Source organism: Eumetopias jubatus, unplaced genomic scaffold, assembly GCF_037043125.1.
Source record: "Eumetopias jubatus isolate StellerSeaLion01/CBP00866 unplaced genomic scaffold, mEumJub1_p1.0 scaffold_7, whole genome shotgun sequence".
Taxonomy (NCBI): domain Eukaryota; kingdom Metazoa; phylum Chordata; class Mammalia; order Carnivora; family Otariidae; genus Eumetopias; species Eumetopias jubatus.
Window position 1 is genome coordinate 24,716,057 of NW_028274813.1, and position 16,695 is coordinate 24,732,751.

The window sequence follows — 16,695 nt, forward strand, 5'->3', positions numbered from 1 at the left end:
GACAGACTGCGGGAGAGGGAACACAAGTAGGGCAAGTGGGAGAGGGGAAACAGGCTTCCCGCTGAGCTGGGAGCCCGATGCGGGGCTGGAGCCCGATGCGGGGCTGGAGCCTGATGTGGGGCTTGATCCCAGGACCCTGGGATCATGACCTGAGCCTAAGGCAGATGCTTAATGACTGAGCCACCCAGGCGCCCCTAAAGGTCTGTTTCTTTATTTGAGAGAGAGTGCACGTGCATTGGCACTGAGGGGAGGGGCAAAGGGAGAGAGAATCTCAGGCAGGCTCGCTGCTGAGCTGGTTGCTGAGTTGGGCTCCTGGGCTCAGTCCCAGGACCCTGAGATCATAACCTGAGCTGGAACCAAGAGTTGGATGCTCACCCGACTGAGCCACCTAGGCACCCCACATTTAACATATTTCCAGTTTAATCATCACAAGAATCTATTCCTATATGATGAATGAGAAAGCTAAAATGCACAAGTTAAAATAACATTTCCTGAGTTGCTTAGTGTCAGAGCTGGTAACACAGACATGGGTCTGTCTGAAATGCCAGAAGCCATGTTCTTTATGTTCGTGGTATTGTGCTGTATCCCAAGCTGTGGCTCCAGTCTTCTGAGAAGACAAAGAAGTTCTGGAAGACTTACGATGTATTTTCTCATAGACACATTATACATAGGTGTTTGGCTCACAGATAGCTCCTTTCCCCAAACAAGCCTGAAAACAATGTTGCTAAGCTACTCTATTCACAGTTAAAAAAAAACAAAAAACAAAACAGTCTTGTTTTAGTAATTGTAAATAGAGATGATAATGATTGTCTCTGGGGGGAAGGACCCCAACTTCACTTTTCTCTGTATACTCCTTTGCACCTCTAGAGTTCTGTACAGGATACATGTGTTGCCTATTCTCAAAAATAAATAAAATTAGAGTGAAATGCCTGGTTTTTCTAAAAACAAACGTGTTTGTTCTTGGCATGTGAAGTATGGAGAGGTTGTCCTCTAGCCCAAGGAATATACTAGGTTAGAGAAGGGTTTCCGAAGTTAGATTTTTTGGCCATCATACCTCTCATTTTTGTGGGGTATTAGAGGAGAAAGGCAGATGTGATGGCAGCAAGGTCACCACTGAGAGAGGAGCCATTAGATACTGGGAATGGGTGGTGGTCCTGTGGCGGGAAGGGCAAGGGAGCATCTAGAAACATGGGGAAAGAAGGGATCCAAACCAGTCAGTATGGGGATTGAAGATTCTGGTCCTGGGAGAACCCAGGATCCAGGCTCTCTTCTGTCTCATCTGAGCCATTCTGCGCCATTCCCAGCCCCAGCACCACAAGTTGGTCCTCCTTCTCATTGCCCTGAGATGCCTACGTATTCATTTCATCAAGAAGGTATTTCTTGAATACCTAATGCAAGCAAAGCCCTGTATTCAGAGCTTGGTCCAGTAGGCCAAACTAGTTTTGATCATTGAAAACCAGAACAAATTTTTAAATTTTTTGATTCTTCCTTTTATCTACCTCTGTACATCCCAAATAGACTTTGTGGCTAGAGTGCATCGACAGTATGTTGATTCTGTACATCACTCAGGTATGACCCACTTACTATAAGTTAGAGCTTACTGTATACTTGCGGGGTTGTCTGGTATTACAGTTACTTGTTTACAGGCCAGTATCTTCCTGTCATACTGAGTTGATGGTGGTTGTGACTGATGGAAACTAAAGTTTTATTCCCATATTCAAATTAGAAAATCTTTTTTTATAGGGACCTCTCCTAGTGTGGACACACTGTAGAGACCTGCTAACTAACATGTGAAGGTGGGGGTCGGGGGTGCTGATTGTGATGTGGAGAGCCATCCTGGCTGAGGGGAGGCATGAGGGATGTTTGGGAGAACCTGGAATGTGGGTGTATGAAAGCTTGTGTTTTGAATGTCAAACGAACTTTGGTAGGCAGTGAGGAATCTGGGTGGTTTTTGCACAGGGGTGTGACAGGAGAGATTGCACAGCTGGTGTTCTATCAAAGTGTGCTGAAGAATGAGTGAAACAATGGAGCTGTATCCAAATTACTTTGTGAAAAAGTACATTATGTTTGGAACTTATATCATGTTCCAGAGGATGAATTGACTCCTGAGTATTGTGGTGGCCTGTGTGTACTTGACCTATGTATTAAAGTATTAGAACATATAGATTTCATTCTTAAGTATTATTTTTGATTTTGTTGAGGAAACATAAAGTCTTCAAATCTAACAGGTCTTTGTAAAAGCCCTGTACACGTAAGTAGTGTTTGAATTGTATGCAGATGTAGAACAAAAAAATAACTGAGTAGCATCGAGTTAATCAGGAAATAATTCTTAGAGGAAGAAGTAATAGGAGAAAGTATGTGGGACAGAGGGGAACATTTGCTAATTTGAAGGACTATGCTAATTTATTCAAATTCATTTCAGTAGGCTTTTCACAGTAGATAACATTAACAGTCAAACCAACTGAATTCTGCCATTTTCTTACAAAAATTCAGCCTTTAGAGGGAAGGAAGATCATTCAGCCTTATGGTAGAACATGTTTGTTTTCTGATTCTGGATTAGATGTAGTGAGAGGGATATGCAAATTTTAAGGTGTTACACTGGAAGAGGTTAGGGAAAGTGCCTGGTTGGGATCATAAAATTCAAATAGAATGTTGCCACTTCCTCATTTCACTGCGTGAATGGTGTTTATAACCACATCCTTATTTTCTTCCTCATTCCATTATAAAAGAGAGTCCATCTTACCTATTTATGCTGGTTCTTCGTATGTTGCTTTGGGTAGAACTGAGTCCCATGGTCCCACTCTAAAGATAAGTTAGGGGCGCCTGGGTGGCTCAGTTGGTTAAGTGTCTGCCTTAGGCTCCTGTTTTGGTCGTGGGGTTCTGAGACCAAACCCCAACCCCGCATCAGGCTCCCTGCTCAGCGGGGAGTCTGCTTCTCTCTCTCCCTCTGCCCCTCCCCCCATATGTGCTGTCTCTTTCTCTCTCTCAAATAAATAGAATCTTAAAAAAAAAAGCAAAAGAAAAATTTTAAATTTTTCAAAAATAAAGATGAGTTAGCGTGAGTTTGTTCTATTTAAATTGCAAAAAATTCTTTGAATTCTTTACTGCTTGATCCTCTGTCATTAGTGTTGTTTTGGATGAGACTGTTGTTTTTCCCAGTCTGTGGTCTGTTTCTTTTTTACGTGAGGTGAAACTAGCACTCCAGAATCATGTATGTGATTAGATAAAGCAAAAGGTTGAATTTAAAATGTTCTAGTATTGGGCGCCTGGGTGGCTCAGTCGTTAAGCGTCTGCCTTTGGCTGAGGTCATGGTCCCAGGTTCCTGGGATTGAGTCCCACATCAGGCTCCCTGCCCAGCAGGAAGCCTGCTTCTCCCTCTCCCACTCCCCCTGCCTGTGTTTCCTCTCTCACTGTGTCTCTCTCTGTCAAAAAAATAAAATAAAATAAAAAATAAAATGTTCTAGTATCTAGATAGGAAATACCTAGGAGTCTTAAGGAGCAAATAAATGATGGCAGGTGGTTACCACACACTTACTAAACCTAACATTTTGCCTCTATGGTTTGTTCATGACCACATATTAAAAAATGGGAGGGATAGGATATTAGGAAGGAACATTATATGTTCATCTCCTGATATGTTTAATTTTCAAGATACAAAAGAAGGAAATTGATTGAAATATATTAACAGGAATTCCTGGAAGGATTTTATTCTTGACCTCCTTTAAAAAGTAGTATACTGAGAATATTCTGATAATTGTCATTTTAGCAGTATCTTTGGAAACTATTAATGTAGTACAGTTACTTGATGTATTAAGCTGGTGGATTATCAATTAGTTTGTCTTTTTTAGTTCTGGGGATTTACAAAGAGCTCTACGTGCCATTGTTTTATGTGTGTGGAGACCCGGATGGCAGTTCTCTATTTTTTTTTTTTAATAACTTCATTGAGATATAATTTATATACCATAAAGGTCACCTGTTTAAAATGTGTAATTCAGTTGTTTTTAGCATTACAGTTGACCCTTGAAAAAGGTGCCAGCTCTTCCCCCATGCTGCTGAAAATTCATGTGTAACTTTTGACTCCCCTAATACTTAACTGCTGTTGACCCAAAGCCTTGCTGATAACATAAACAGTCAATTAACACATATTTTGTAAGTTGTATTATACACTGTATTCTTATAATAAAGTAAGCTAGAGAAAAGAAAATGTTATTAAGATTATAAGGAGGGGTGCCTGGGTGGTTCAGTCGTTAAGCGTCTGCCTTTGGCTCAGGTCATGATCCCAGGGTCCTGGGGTCAAGCCCTGCATCGGGCTCCCTGCTCTGTGGGGGAGCCTGCTTCTCCCTCTCCCACTCCCCCTGCTTGTGTTCCCTCTCTCGCTGTGTCTCTTTCTGTCAAATACATAAAATCTTAAAAAAAAAAATTATAAGGTGAAAATACATGTATTGTACTGTACTTTATTTATTGGGAAAAATCCGTGTGTAGGTGGACCTGCACAGTTCAAACCCATGTTGTTCAGGGGTCAACTGTAGTTTCACAGGTGTGTAACCAGCACCATAATCTAATTTTATGACATTTTTATTATCTGAAAAAGAAACCCCATACCCATTAGCAGTCACTCATTACTCCCCCTCATCACCCTAGGCAACCACTAATCTACTTTCTGTCTCTAGATGTTTCCTATAAATGGGATCATACAGTGTGTGATCTTTTGTGTCTGCCCCCTTTCACTTGGCATAGTGTTTTTGAGGTTCATCCATGTTGTAGTAGATTTCAGTAATTCATTCCTTTGTAGTACTGAATCGTATTCCATCATATAGAACAGTCATCTATTTTTTTTTACTTTTATTTTATTATGTTAACAGTCATCTATTTTTACTTACTCTAGGGACTTCTCACTGGTACAAAGCTGTATCCCAAATGAACCTTCTTAAAGAGTTTTGTCTTAGGTAACCACTTTATTCTTTTGCACTGATGACATTCATAGATTTGCAAAAGTTTCCCTGTCACCTATTGGGCTTTTCTGTTTCGAGTGATAGTGCAGCTTTTTTTTAGCAAGGCACCCCCCCTTTTTTTTTTGGTGTTTCAAATCTTTAGGCTCTCTCTTTTCAGCTTTTCTTTATTTAACAATTTGGAACTGTTTTTGTACTGCTAACTGAGAATGTAAAAGTTTAAAGATCTGGTGGCCCTGTCTAATATCCTAAGTCATTCCAAGTTTAAATTGAGTACCGTTAAGGTGCTAAACTGGTAAACTGATTTAAAGTGTTTATCAAAATGAAGAAGTAAAGTTTAAAAAAATAGAATTCCTAGATTCTTAAGACTACCCACAAACCCTCAACAGTTCTTCGATCCCAGTTGAAGAAACCCTGTTGGTTTCCTTACATTTTAAGCTGTATTTTGGTTTTATATATATTTTTCATGAAAGCATTTTGAAACTCCCATGACAGCTTTGGTAGTAAATACCTGAAAATGTAAAGAAGTGATCTACTCTACTTAAACCTGGCCATCCGGTGGAGCTTGTTAGAGACAGCACATGATGACTGTCCAATACTCTGCTCCTATTTACTACACATTCCATTTTGACCATTAGGAGTCTAGTGAATCAGCTTTGCATCCATTTGTCCTCTACCAGATCATTCCCAGTAGCATAGACATGTTATTTTTCCCATCTTAAAAAACAAGCTTTCTCTTGATCCTTTCTCCTCCATCTACTCCATTCCTTCTAACGTTTATTTTATTTTATTTTATTTTATTTTATTTTATTTTATTTATTTATTTGTTTGTTTATTTATAAGTAAGTAAGCTTTACGCCCAGTGTGGGGCTTGAACTCACAACCCCAAGATCAAGGGTCTTGTTCTTGTTCTACCAACTGAGCCAGCCAGGCACCCCTCTTTCTTCCTTGTACAGTAAAATTCTCTGACATAGGTGTTTCCAGTGTCTTGCTTCCCATTCTTTACTGAACTCACTCCAGTCAGGATTTTGCGCCTACCACTTCAACTAAAACGATTCTTCTCAAGATCACCCGTGACGCCTGTGTTACAAAATCTCATATTCCTTACTCAGTCTTTACCTTGCTTGGCCTGCCAGCAGCATTTGACACAATTGATCACTTTCCTTCCGGGAGCATTTTGCTTACTTGGTTGGTTTTCAGGCATTATACTTGCCAGGTTTTTCTCCTGCCTCTCTCATTCTCTCTTGCTAGATCCTTCTCATTAGCCCAACTTCTAAATGTTGATATGGGTATGGCATTGGCTTCATCCTTGGTCCTTATATCATCTGTACAGACTCTCTTGGTGATTTCGTCCATTATCATGGCTTTTGGTACCTCTGTATGCTAGTAACATCCATGTTTATATCTCTAGCACTGACTTCCTCGTTGATCTCTACACCTGGGTATCTAGCTGCCCATTTGACGTCTCCACACAGGCATCTCAAACTTTACATGTCCAAAACTAAGCTGACATCCCCTCGTGAACAGCTGGCTATCTTCCACATCTCTATGGATAATAGTTCTCTTCTGCCATTGCTTAGGCTGAAGACCACAGTGATATCCTTGACTCTTCTTTCTGTCACACACCATGTGTAGCCCATCAGGAAATCCAGATTCAACTACGTATCAACCTGGACATCACCTCCTGCTTAGCCTGTCGCTCATCTGCTTCAGCCACACTGGCCTTTTGGAGTTCCTTGGTAAACCGGGTACATTCCCGCCCCACTGCTTTGTATTAGCTGTTTGCCTACCAGGGAAGCTCTTCCTCCAGATGGTCAAATGGAGAGCTCCCTCGCTTCCTTTTCTTTTATTCTACTCTGGCCACCCTAGCTAAGTTCTAGCATGGCTCCGGCATTTTACAGCCCCCTTCCTTATCTGATTTTTGTTTCCATTAGCATTTTTCACTGTTTAAGATACTTTATACATTTGTCTCATTTAGTGTCTGTCTCTTCCACCAAAATATAAATTCCACAAGGGCAGAGATTATTGTTATCTTTTTGTTTACTACTATACACCCAGTGCCTAGAAGAGTGTTTTGAACTTACTAGACCTTCAGTCAATGTTTAAGATAATAATACTGGGAGTGGTGGTAATAACAATGAAAAGTGTTGAGTCTTTTGAATTGAAGTATTCATAGGGTTGTGTGTGTGCGTGTGTGTGTACACACATGGACAAACAGATGACTCTGTTTTAGATCTAAGAAAACAGCTATCTTTAATTTTGAAATGTCATTGTGTGTCTTCAGTTTCAGTAGTTCAGAGTTTTGAAGCATCCTGATCTTTGCCAGATATGTAAGTATCTTAGCACCATCAGATGAAGTAGGTTTTCTTGTGATCAGATGTTACTCTAAGTAAATTGGGATGCACATTGTTGAGTCAGACAGCTCAACAAGCTGTGACACATAAACCTTTCAGAAAAAATCGTATGTCATGGAAATGTATGGGCATAGACTTTGGAATGAAGAGGCCTGGATAAGTTCCTGGCTCTGCCTCTGACTAGTTCCCTAAATGGGAAAGCCATTTTGTCTTTCTGAAATTGGGAGTAATATCTTTTTTTAAGAGGGTGCAGGACTCTACTAACCGGCGCCGCCTTTCTGAGCTGCTGTGTTACCACATTTCCCAGTCTGGGGATGAGATGACTTCTCTTTCAGAATATGTGTCCCGCATGAAAGAGACCCAGAAGTCCATCTATTACATCACTGGTGAGAGCAAGGAGCAGGTTGCCAACTCCGCTTTTGTGGAGCGAGTGTGGAAGCGGGGCTTCGAGGTAGTGTACATGACGGAGCGTATCGATGAGTACTGCGTGCAGCAGCTCAAGGAGTTTGATGGGAAGAGTCTGGTCTCAGTTACCAAGGAGGGCCTGGAGCTGCCTGAGGATGAAGAGGAGAAGAAGAAAATGGAGGAGAGCAAGGCCAAGTTCAAGTACCTCTGCAAACTCATGAAAGAAATCTTGGATAAGAAGGTTGAGAAGGTGACAATCTCCAATAGGCTAGTGTCTTCACCCTGGCTGCATTGTGACGAGCACCTATGGCTGGACGGCCAACATGGAGCGGATCATGAAAGCCCAGGCCCTTTGGGACAACTCTACGATGGGCTATATGATGGCCAAGAAGCACCTGGAGATCAACCCTGACCACCCCATCGTGGAAACGCTGCGGCAGAAGGCGGAGGCGGACAAGAATGACAAGGCAGTCAAGGACCTGGTGGTGCTGCTGTTTGAAACAGCTCTGCTCTCCTCCGGCTTCTCACTCGAGGATCCCCAGACTCACTCCAACCGCATCTACCGCATGATCAAGCTAGGGCTGGGCACTGATGAAGATGAAGTGACCGCAGAGGAACCCAGTGCTGCTGTTCCTGCTGAGATCCCCCCACCTTGAGGGTGATGAGGATGCCTCTCGCATGGAAGAAGTAGATTAGTTCTACCTGCAGACCTTGTGCCCTCTGTATAGTGTCCCCATGGCTCCCCAGCAGCCCCGAGTGGCCCCGGTTCAGCTGGTTCCTTCTGCTGATGTCTAGTGGTTTTTTCTTTTTTTTTCTCCTGTCTTTGAGGCAGGAAAGAAGGCCCTCAAGCCCTATCCCTTCTGATATTTGACGGGGTTTGGATATGTATTGTGGGTGTTTTTTTTTTTTTATTTTGTTCCGAGATTAAAGTATGCAAAATAAAGAAGATACAGTTTTATACAGTTAAAAAAAAAAAGAGGGTGCAGGGATATTTAAGAGCAAATGTATGTAATGCAAGACATACCAAGTACTCAAGACATACCATAAGTATCATAAGTACTCAAATGGAACTCTTGCTGCTGTTGTGATTATCATCATCTTTATTTTTTTTTAAAGATTTTATTTATTTATTAGAGAGAGAGAGTGAGAGATAGAAAGCAGGAGAGGGAAGAGGGTCAGAGGGAGAAGCAGACTTCCTGCTGAGCAGGGAGCCCGATGTGGGACTCGATCCCGGGACTCCAGGATCATGATCTGAGCCGAAGGCAGTCGCTTAACTGACTGAGCCACCCAGGTGCCCCCATCATCTTTATTATCATATTTGGACATCTGTGTTGGGCCAGAATTGCTCTTAACAACCATGGGCAATTGTTATAATAAAGTCAGCTTCTGAAAGTGGTAGTACTCAGCCTTTTCCACTGTGATCTTAAGCCCTGCATAGGCACTAGAATAGGCGGTACCTATTTATTTTGAATAGTATACAATGTTTTCTAAAAGACTCAACCTCAGTCAATAAAAGGTATTTATTGTCTAATTATTGGGATGACTCCAGACTACTTTTGGTAAGGTCTTCAATGATCCTGAATTAACAAATCCATGAATTTGAATTTTTCTCTTTGAGGCTACTGGTAGAAGTTACTTACCTGGGGATTTCACATCCAGCAATCCAGAGTGTAGCTTAACTAGATATTGTTCTCTGTTTATCATGTGTATCTGCTAGTATGTGGGGTTTGTTGAAACATCTTCAGGAAACATGTGCATGAGGAATGCATCAAGTTCAAACAGTGCATGAAGGCTATTTGTACTTGACTCTATCATTGTCATTCACCCACCAGTTAAGTATTTTTTGTTTGGGCAAGTATCCCTTTAGAGTGCTTGTTACACTGTATTGTAACTTCATTTGTGTGCCGCTCCACTCCTTTAAGAGATCTTAGGAGTGTAGAGGTTGTGTCTTACTCATTTTTATCCCCATGCCTAGCTTAGTCCCTGGGAAGAACAGGTCAGTAAATGTTTGTTCAGTGACTGAGCAAAGAGGCATTAGGTCAGCCCTGACTAAAGTCATTTCACAGTGACTAAACTGAGGGGGAAGGGGGGGGTTGGGGTTGTGGAGTGGGATGGGAGACAGGGTGGGGAGCGGGAGGGTAGGAGTAGTGGGGGTGTCAGAGTTTGCAGAGAGAACAGTCATGTTCTTTAATATATCCAGAGTCTGGCAGAAGTATTCTTCAGTAAAAGGTATTTGAATGGATGAATGAAGAGAGAAGGCCTCTAGTCCTTGAATATTTAAACTGGATGAGATATTTTTTGAAATGGACACTCACCCTTGTTGCCTAGAACTAGAACCCTGAATAGTGATACCTTTCCATTCCCATTTTTCATTGCTAAGCTGCAGGGAGTTTGGGTAGCTACCTTTCAGCTCTCTCCACCAAACCTTCTAACTGCGGTGAGACTGCTACCCTGGCCATGAGTCCCTCTCTTCTGCCATTCTGTCCCAACTGCCTTTGGTCTCTAACATCCCCTCACCGTGGCAATTTCCCCATCATTCTGTGCAAGTCTGTTCCCATCTCAGGGACTTAGTTGTTCTCTCAGTGTAAGGCTGAGCCGTGAGCTCCCTGATGTTGGCAATGTCTGTTACGGAGAATGGAACCCCCCCCCCGCCTCCCAGCCACACACCACTAGGTCACTGGTTCCCCAGAGCTCTACTTCATTTTAGCCTGCAGCCTTCCTTCTATACTGGGGTTTGGTAAGCCTTCTGGTAAATGGGACCAGACTGATCTCGGAAGCTAAGCAGGGTCGGGCCTGGTTAGTACTTGGATGGGGGACCAGACTTTTTAAGTGTTTTTTGCTGTTTATGTAGTAAAAACAAAAATAGTGCTCCTTGTTTCTAATAAAAATTTGTGATGGAGTATTTCTCTCAGGTGTTTGGGTTAATACCTTTAACATTAATGTGCAGTGTTTGAGTCAATACCTTTAACATTAATGTACAGTATTTAGAAAGGCTATAAAGAAATGAGATCAAGAAGAATTAGTACTGTTTACCCTATTTGATGTGAATTGAAAAGGATTGAAGACAACTTTTTTGTTTTGTTTTGTTTTTTCCTTTGGGAAATAAATGCATGTGAATGAAAAGTCCCAAATTAGAATTGGATGTCTTTGTTCCAGTTTTCATTCACTCAGTATTCTTGTTGGAAGAGGAGACTATCAAAAGGGACATACCAGTTAAGTAGTAAGTTTCCAATTGTGATAGACACATTATTTATGGATATTTTCTCTAAGGAAATGTAAATGTTAGAACCAATTATGAAAGAGATGGTATCAGGTACTGTACATTCCTAAGAGTACTTTTTTTTTTTATTATTTTAAGAATTTTTATTTATGGGCGCACCTGGGTGGCTCAGTCGTTAGGCATCTGCCTTCAGCTCAGGTCGTGGTCCCGGGGTCCTGGGATCGAGCCCTGCATCTGGCTCCCTGCTCTGCGGGGAGCCTGCTTCTCCCTCTTCCACTCCCCCTGCTTGTGTTCCTTCTTTCACTGTGTCTCTCTCTCTGTCAAATAAATAAATAAATAAAATCTTTAAGGAAAAAAAAAGAATTTTTATGTATTTATTTGACAGAGAGCACAAGCAGGTGGAGTAGCAGGTAGAGGGAGAGGGAGAAGCAGGCTCCCTGCTAAGCAAGAAGCCAGATGTGGGGCTCAATCCCAGGACCCTAGGATCATGACCTGAGCCGAAGGCAGTCGCTTAACCAACTGAGCCACCCAGGCGCCCCTGCACATTCCTAAGAGTACTTTCTGACTCTGCTCAGCCTGATTTAAGATTTTATCTACTGCGAGGCTTATTTAGTAGTTTCTTTAGAGCCCAATGTCATAGAAGGTTGTTAATTATAAAATTTTATGAAGAGTCTTCTTTAGCAATGAAAGTCTAACAAAATAAGGCTTAAACTTGAATGTTTCTGATTAGCTTATTTAACGTAAGTCCAGATCTCAGGGCTGGAAGTTCAGCAGTTTGCTAACTATAGTAAAACTATAGTATAGTTTTCTTTCTGTTTGGTTTACCCCTTATCTTCAGGAGTTGATCTAATGTGGTCTGATCATGTTCTGAGCAGTCCCATACCACATGGGACATGACATTATGCATTCATTTTAGCTCCAGATTATTTTTTATAGACTTAATTTTTAGTGTAACTTATTTCATAGAAGAAGGGAGGGCTCTAAGTCCTTGGTCGTGGGAATTCATCATAAGAATCTTTTTTTTTTAACTCCCATCCAAGGAAAGAAACCGGAGATAAGTGTCTTTCTATATAAACTACTTTTAAGTGTGTCTTGTTTATCATTTTTCTTTGGATGTCTTTCACTTTGATCTTTGAAAATATGCAGAGATGGAATTTTAATTCCAGAATTATTTTTCTTGTTTGAAACTGAAATTATAGTGTTTTTTAATGGCATTTCCCAATATATTACTTGGGAGGCAGGAGAGAAGTCCTTTTGAGGTTATTAGCAAGGAAAGTCATTTATTTTATTTTTTTAAAAATATTTTATTTATTTATTTGACAGAGAGACACATAGCGAGAGAGGGAACACAAGCAGGGGGAGTGGGAGAGGGAGAAGCAGGCTTCCCGCGGAGCAGGGAGCCCGATGTGGGACTCGATCCCAGGACCCCGGGATCATGACGTGAGCCAAAGGCAGATGCTTAACAACTGAGCCACCCAGGCGCCCCAAGGAAAGTCATTTAAATGACAGAATTGTACAATGAAGTTTTATTTTTATGAGGTCTACTTATTAAGTTAAATTCTTTGGCTTTATATTCATGTAGTTAGATAGTTATTTACAACCATTTCATATAGGTAACCATCAGAGCCGAGTGACGTGTACCTGATTAAGAGTTGTTTTACTTTTTTTTTTTAAGTAATCTCTATGCCCAATATGGGGCTTGAACTCAAAATCCTAAGATCAAGAGTTGCATGCTCTTGGGGTGCCTGGGTGGCTCAGTTGTTAAGCGTCTGCCTTCGGCTCAGGTCATGATCCCAGGGTACTGGGATCGAGCCCCCACATCAGGCTCCCTCCTCAGTGGGAGGCCTGCTTCTCCCTCTCCCCCCTGCTTGTGTTCCCTCTCTCACTGTCTCTCTGTCAAATAAATAAATAAACTTTAATAAAAAGGAAAAAAAAAGAGTTGCATGCTCTTACTGATTGAGCCAGCCAGATGCTTCAAGAGTTGTTTTAACGTAGAGAATTGATGCCTTTCCAAATGTTTTCCTTATCAGTTAATTCACTATAATTGGCCTGTCATTTTCAAGCACTTTTGCAACATGGAAAGGGAAGTTGTAAAAATTTTCTGAAGTAATTCAGTTAAATTCATGGTATTTCACCATCTGTTGGCAGGACTTTGTGTCATTGTATCAGGATTTTGAAAACTTCTATACAAGGAACCTCTACATGAGGATTAGAGACAACTGGAATCGACCGATCTGCAGTGTGCCTGGAGCCAGGGTGGACATCATGGAGAGGCAGTCTCATGATTACAACTGGTCCTTCAAGTGAGTCTCAGTTGGGAAATTATTTCTTGACAGCAAGACAGAAAGAATTTCTTCACTTCAGAATACATTCTATTGCAAATTGAGTAATCTGTTAAAACAAGAGAAGCTGAGAGTACAGTACAACATAATTAGTTTCCTTGCATATTCATTGTTATCCAGATCTTTTTTGTTATCCAGATTTTTAAAATGCATTTTTCTATGACGTTTGATACTGTGTTGTATTATAATTGAAAACAAAACTCGACTTATTAAAAAGAAAAACAAACAAAAAAACCAAAGAAAAACTGTCCTGTTACGCCACTTACCAGAATCAAGTGTCTGAATTTACTTCTGGATATTCTGATTTCTCACATGATTCAAGGACATAGAGAATGCTTTTACTTAAATAGATTGAATAGTTTAGAAAACTTTTCATATTCATAAAATTTTATTGTTTAGATAGCACAAGTATTATATGGTTGCATTGTTATTATTTAAAAAAAAGACATAATACAGATAAATGAAATGTTCTCCCATGACAACTAACCACTATCCCTTCTGCAAACCCACTTCTTCACAAGGCTTCACTCCCCAGAGGTGACCATTGTTACCAGTTTGTTGTGTATGATTCCTCCAGATGTTTTCTGTGGGGCATGTATGTAGTGAATCTGTGGGGTGACATACAAGTAGTTTTTGATTTATAAAAATGGAATCATACTATAGAAATCATTTTATGTCTTTTTTACTTGCTAACATGCTGGTAATATCCTGCTTATCTATATTCACAGCAAATTCATTATTAGTAGTGGCTACTGAGTATCCTAAAGTATAGTCGTATATAGTATATAAAGGGTGGGTCGCATCATCGTTTGTTAAAAACCCCAAAATCTCAGAGTTCAAATAGCAGTGGTGTGTTTCTTGTCCATACTTCGTGTCCGCCTTAGGTTGGTGGAGCCTCTGAACCATGTTGTTCTCACTTGTGGGCCCAGGCTGACTGAGCTTCCGCATGTGGAATGTCACTGGTCTATGTGCCAGTGTAGTAAGTAAAATTGTGTAGTGACTTTTTTTTTTTAAGATTTGATTTTATTTATTTTAGAGAGAGAGTGCGCGGGGGGGTGGAGGGACAGAGGGTGAAGGAGAGAATCTCAGACAGACTCCCTGCGGAGCACAGAGCCCAACTCTGGGCGCCATCCCACCACCCTGAGGTCATGGCCTGAGCCAAAACCAAGAGTTGGACGCTCAACCAACTGAGCCACCCAGGTACCCCATTGTGTAGTGACTCTTAAAGGATCTTTATGCATATATTTTTTCATATGTGGGTGGAGATTGCTGAGTCAAAAAGTATGTTTATCTTTTAAATGGATAAGTACTTCCAAACTGCCCTCCAAAAAAAAAAAACAGTACTGACTGATATTCTTATCTACAGTATATGAGACTATCCTGGCCAGCACTGGATATGGTCAGTTTTTAAATCTTTATCATTATTGGTAAGTGAAAATTAGTATTTTGTTTTAACTTTCATTTTCTTAATTGGTAGTGAGTTTGAGCTGCTTTTCACCTAGGCCATATTCTCCTTATTTCCTGTATATTGTGCTTCCTTTTGTATTACCAGTATGTTTATTATTACATGTAAGTATTTGATTTGCTCATGAGTTTCATGAACTTTTGTGCTATTGAAACACAGGTACACAGGGAATATAATTAAAGGCGTTATAAACATGGGTTCCTACAACTATCTTGGCTTTGCACGGAATACAGGATCATGTCAAGAAGCAGCTGCCAAAGTCCTAGAGGAGTATGGAGTCGGAGTGTGTAGCACTCGGCAGGAAATCGGTAAGCGTAGGCTTTGTTTGGCCAGCTGATGTTCTTAACTGTGCTACTCAGGGGGGAATAGTGCTGGTACAGAGCTAGAATAGTAAGCATCCAAGTATGTACTTTGCCTTATAGCTTCTGAAGTAATGGATGATTTTAATGCTTTCAACACATTTTGAGACATATTTACCTTTTCCTTTATGTTATAAAATGTGTCTAGAAAGGTTCCATAAATATTTGATTCATTTATAACTTTAATGTTGGCTTTTAACCACAAATGATAGTGGTTAAGGGTGCCACTTATTATTACTGACCCCATGGACATACGACGGTTAATATGTTTCCATACCGGTAATTGGAGGCTGATAATAATTCCTATCTTATAGGGCTCTTTGAAGAATTAAATCAGGGGCGCCTGGGTGGCTCAGTTGGTTGGACGTCTGCCTTTAGCTCAGGGCATGATCCCAGGGTCCTGGGATCTGGCCCCGCATCGGGCTCCTTGCTTGGCAGGGAGCCTGCTTCTCTCTCACCTTCTCCTGCTCCCCCTGCTTGTGCTCTCTCGCTCTCTCTGTCAAATAAATAAATGAAATCTTAAAAAAAAAAAAAAAAAGAATTATTTTAATTCACATAATTCATGTGAAGTGCTTGTGACATGGAAAACACTCAATAAATGTTAACTCTTATTATTGTTAAGTCTATAAAATGTAAAGGTGAACAGGTTTGTATAAAGAGAATTTTTTTTTAAAGATTTTATTTATTTGAGATAGCATGAGTGCAGAGGGAGAAGCAGGCTGAGCAGGGAGCTCGAGATGTGGGGCTGGAACCCAGGACCCCAGGATTATGACCTGAGCCAAAGGCAGGCGCTTAACCAACTGAGCCACCCAGGAGCCCCTAAAGAGAATTAATTTTTGTTCATAGGAAGATTCCAAATTCTTCCATTTTGTTTGAGAGACTGATTACTATAGAAATTATAAGGCAACTTCCAGGATATTTATTACAGTGAATCACCCCAAAACTTAGTGGATTAAGACAATAATTCCTCATTATTTCTCGTGGATCTAAAGACTGGCAAATGTAGCTGGGTCATTTACACTCAGGGTCCTCAATGATGTGGTTAAGGAAGCATTGTGCAGTGACGACATATAGTAATCAGACCTTACATCTTTATGGCACTTTATAAACTGCTTGAACCTATTCTCTTTTGATCCTCAACAATATCATGAGGTAGATAGAGCAAATATTATTAGTATTTAGCAGATAAGGAACTGAAGCCCAGAGAGGTTAAATGACTTGCTTAAAGCTTTGAGGACATGTAGCATCCTAGTTCAGCAGTGTTTTTTCTCATCATCTTTTCTGCATTTAGCTAGTATCATTGATCAGTCTTGTTTGGTCCTTAAGGATTTGAGTATTGATATAAGATCACAGTACAAAGTGAAGGAGGATGCTTTTTAATTTGTCTTTTGCTATATAACAAATCATTCCAAACCTTAGTGACTTAAAACAGAAACATACATTTATTTGCTTGATGCTGCGATTTGGGGAGGGCTTAACATTTATCTTGAATCCATGTGATATGGGTGGGGCATTCTGGCCGATGACAGAGTGTCCAGGATGGCTTCACTTACATGTTTGGCACCTCAGCTGGGTATTGGGATCAGGTGAGGGCTGACTGA

General features: G+C 40.8%; 1 protein-coding gene and 1 pseudogene across 1 annotated transcript in view; both read left to right on the plus strand.

Annotated features, from left to right (window-relative positions):
- The window catches only part of SPTLC2 (serine palmitoyltransferase long chain base subunit 2), a 101,479-nt gene that overhangs the window by 23,645 nt on the left and 61,139 nt on the right, over nt 1–16,695 (plus strand). The window contains exons 3-4 of the mRNA XM_028097752.2: nt 13,077–13,231; nt 14,895–15,043. Coding sequence (XP_027953553.1) covers nt 13,077–13,231; nt 14,895–15,043 — 304 coding nt within the window. The remainder of the gene's footprint in view (nt 1–13,076; nt 13,232–14,894; nt 15,044–16,695) is intronic.
- Nucleotides 1,853–8,469, plus strand: LOC148163858 (heat shock protein HSP 90-beta pseudogene; annotated as a pseudogene).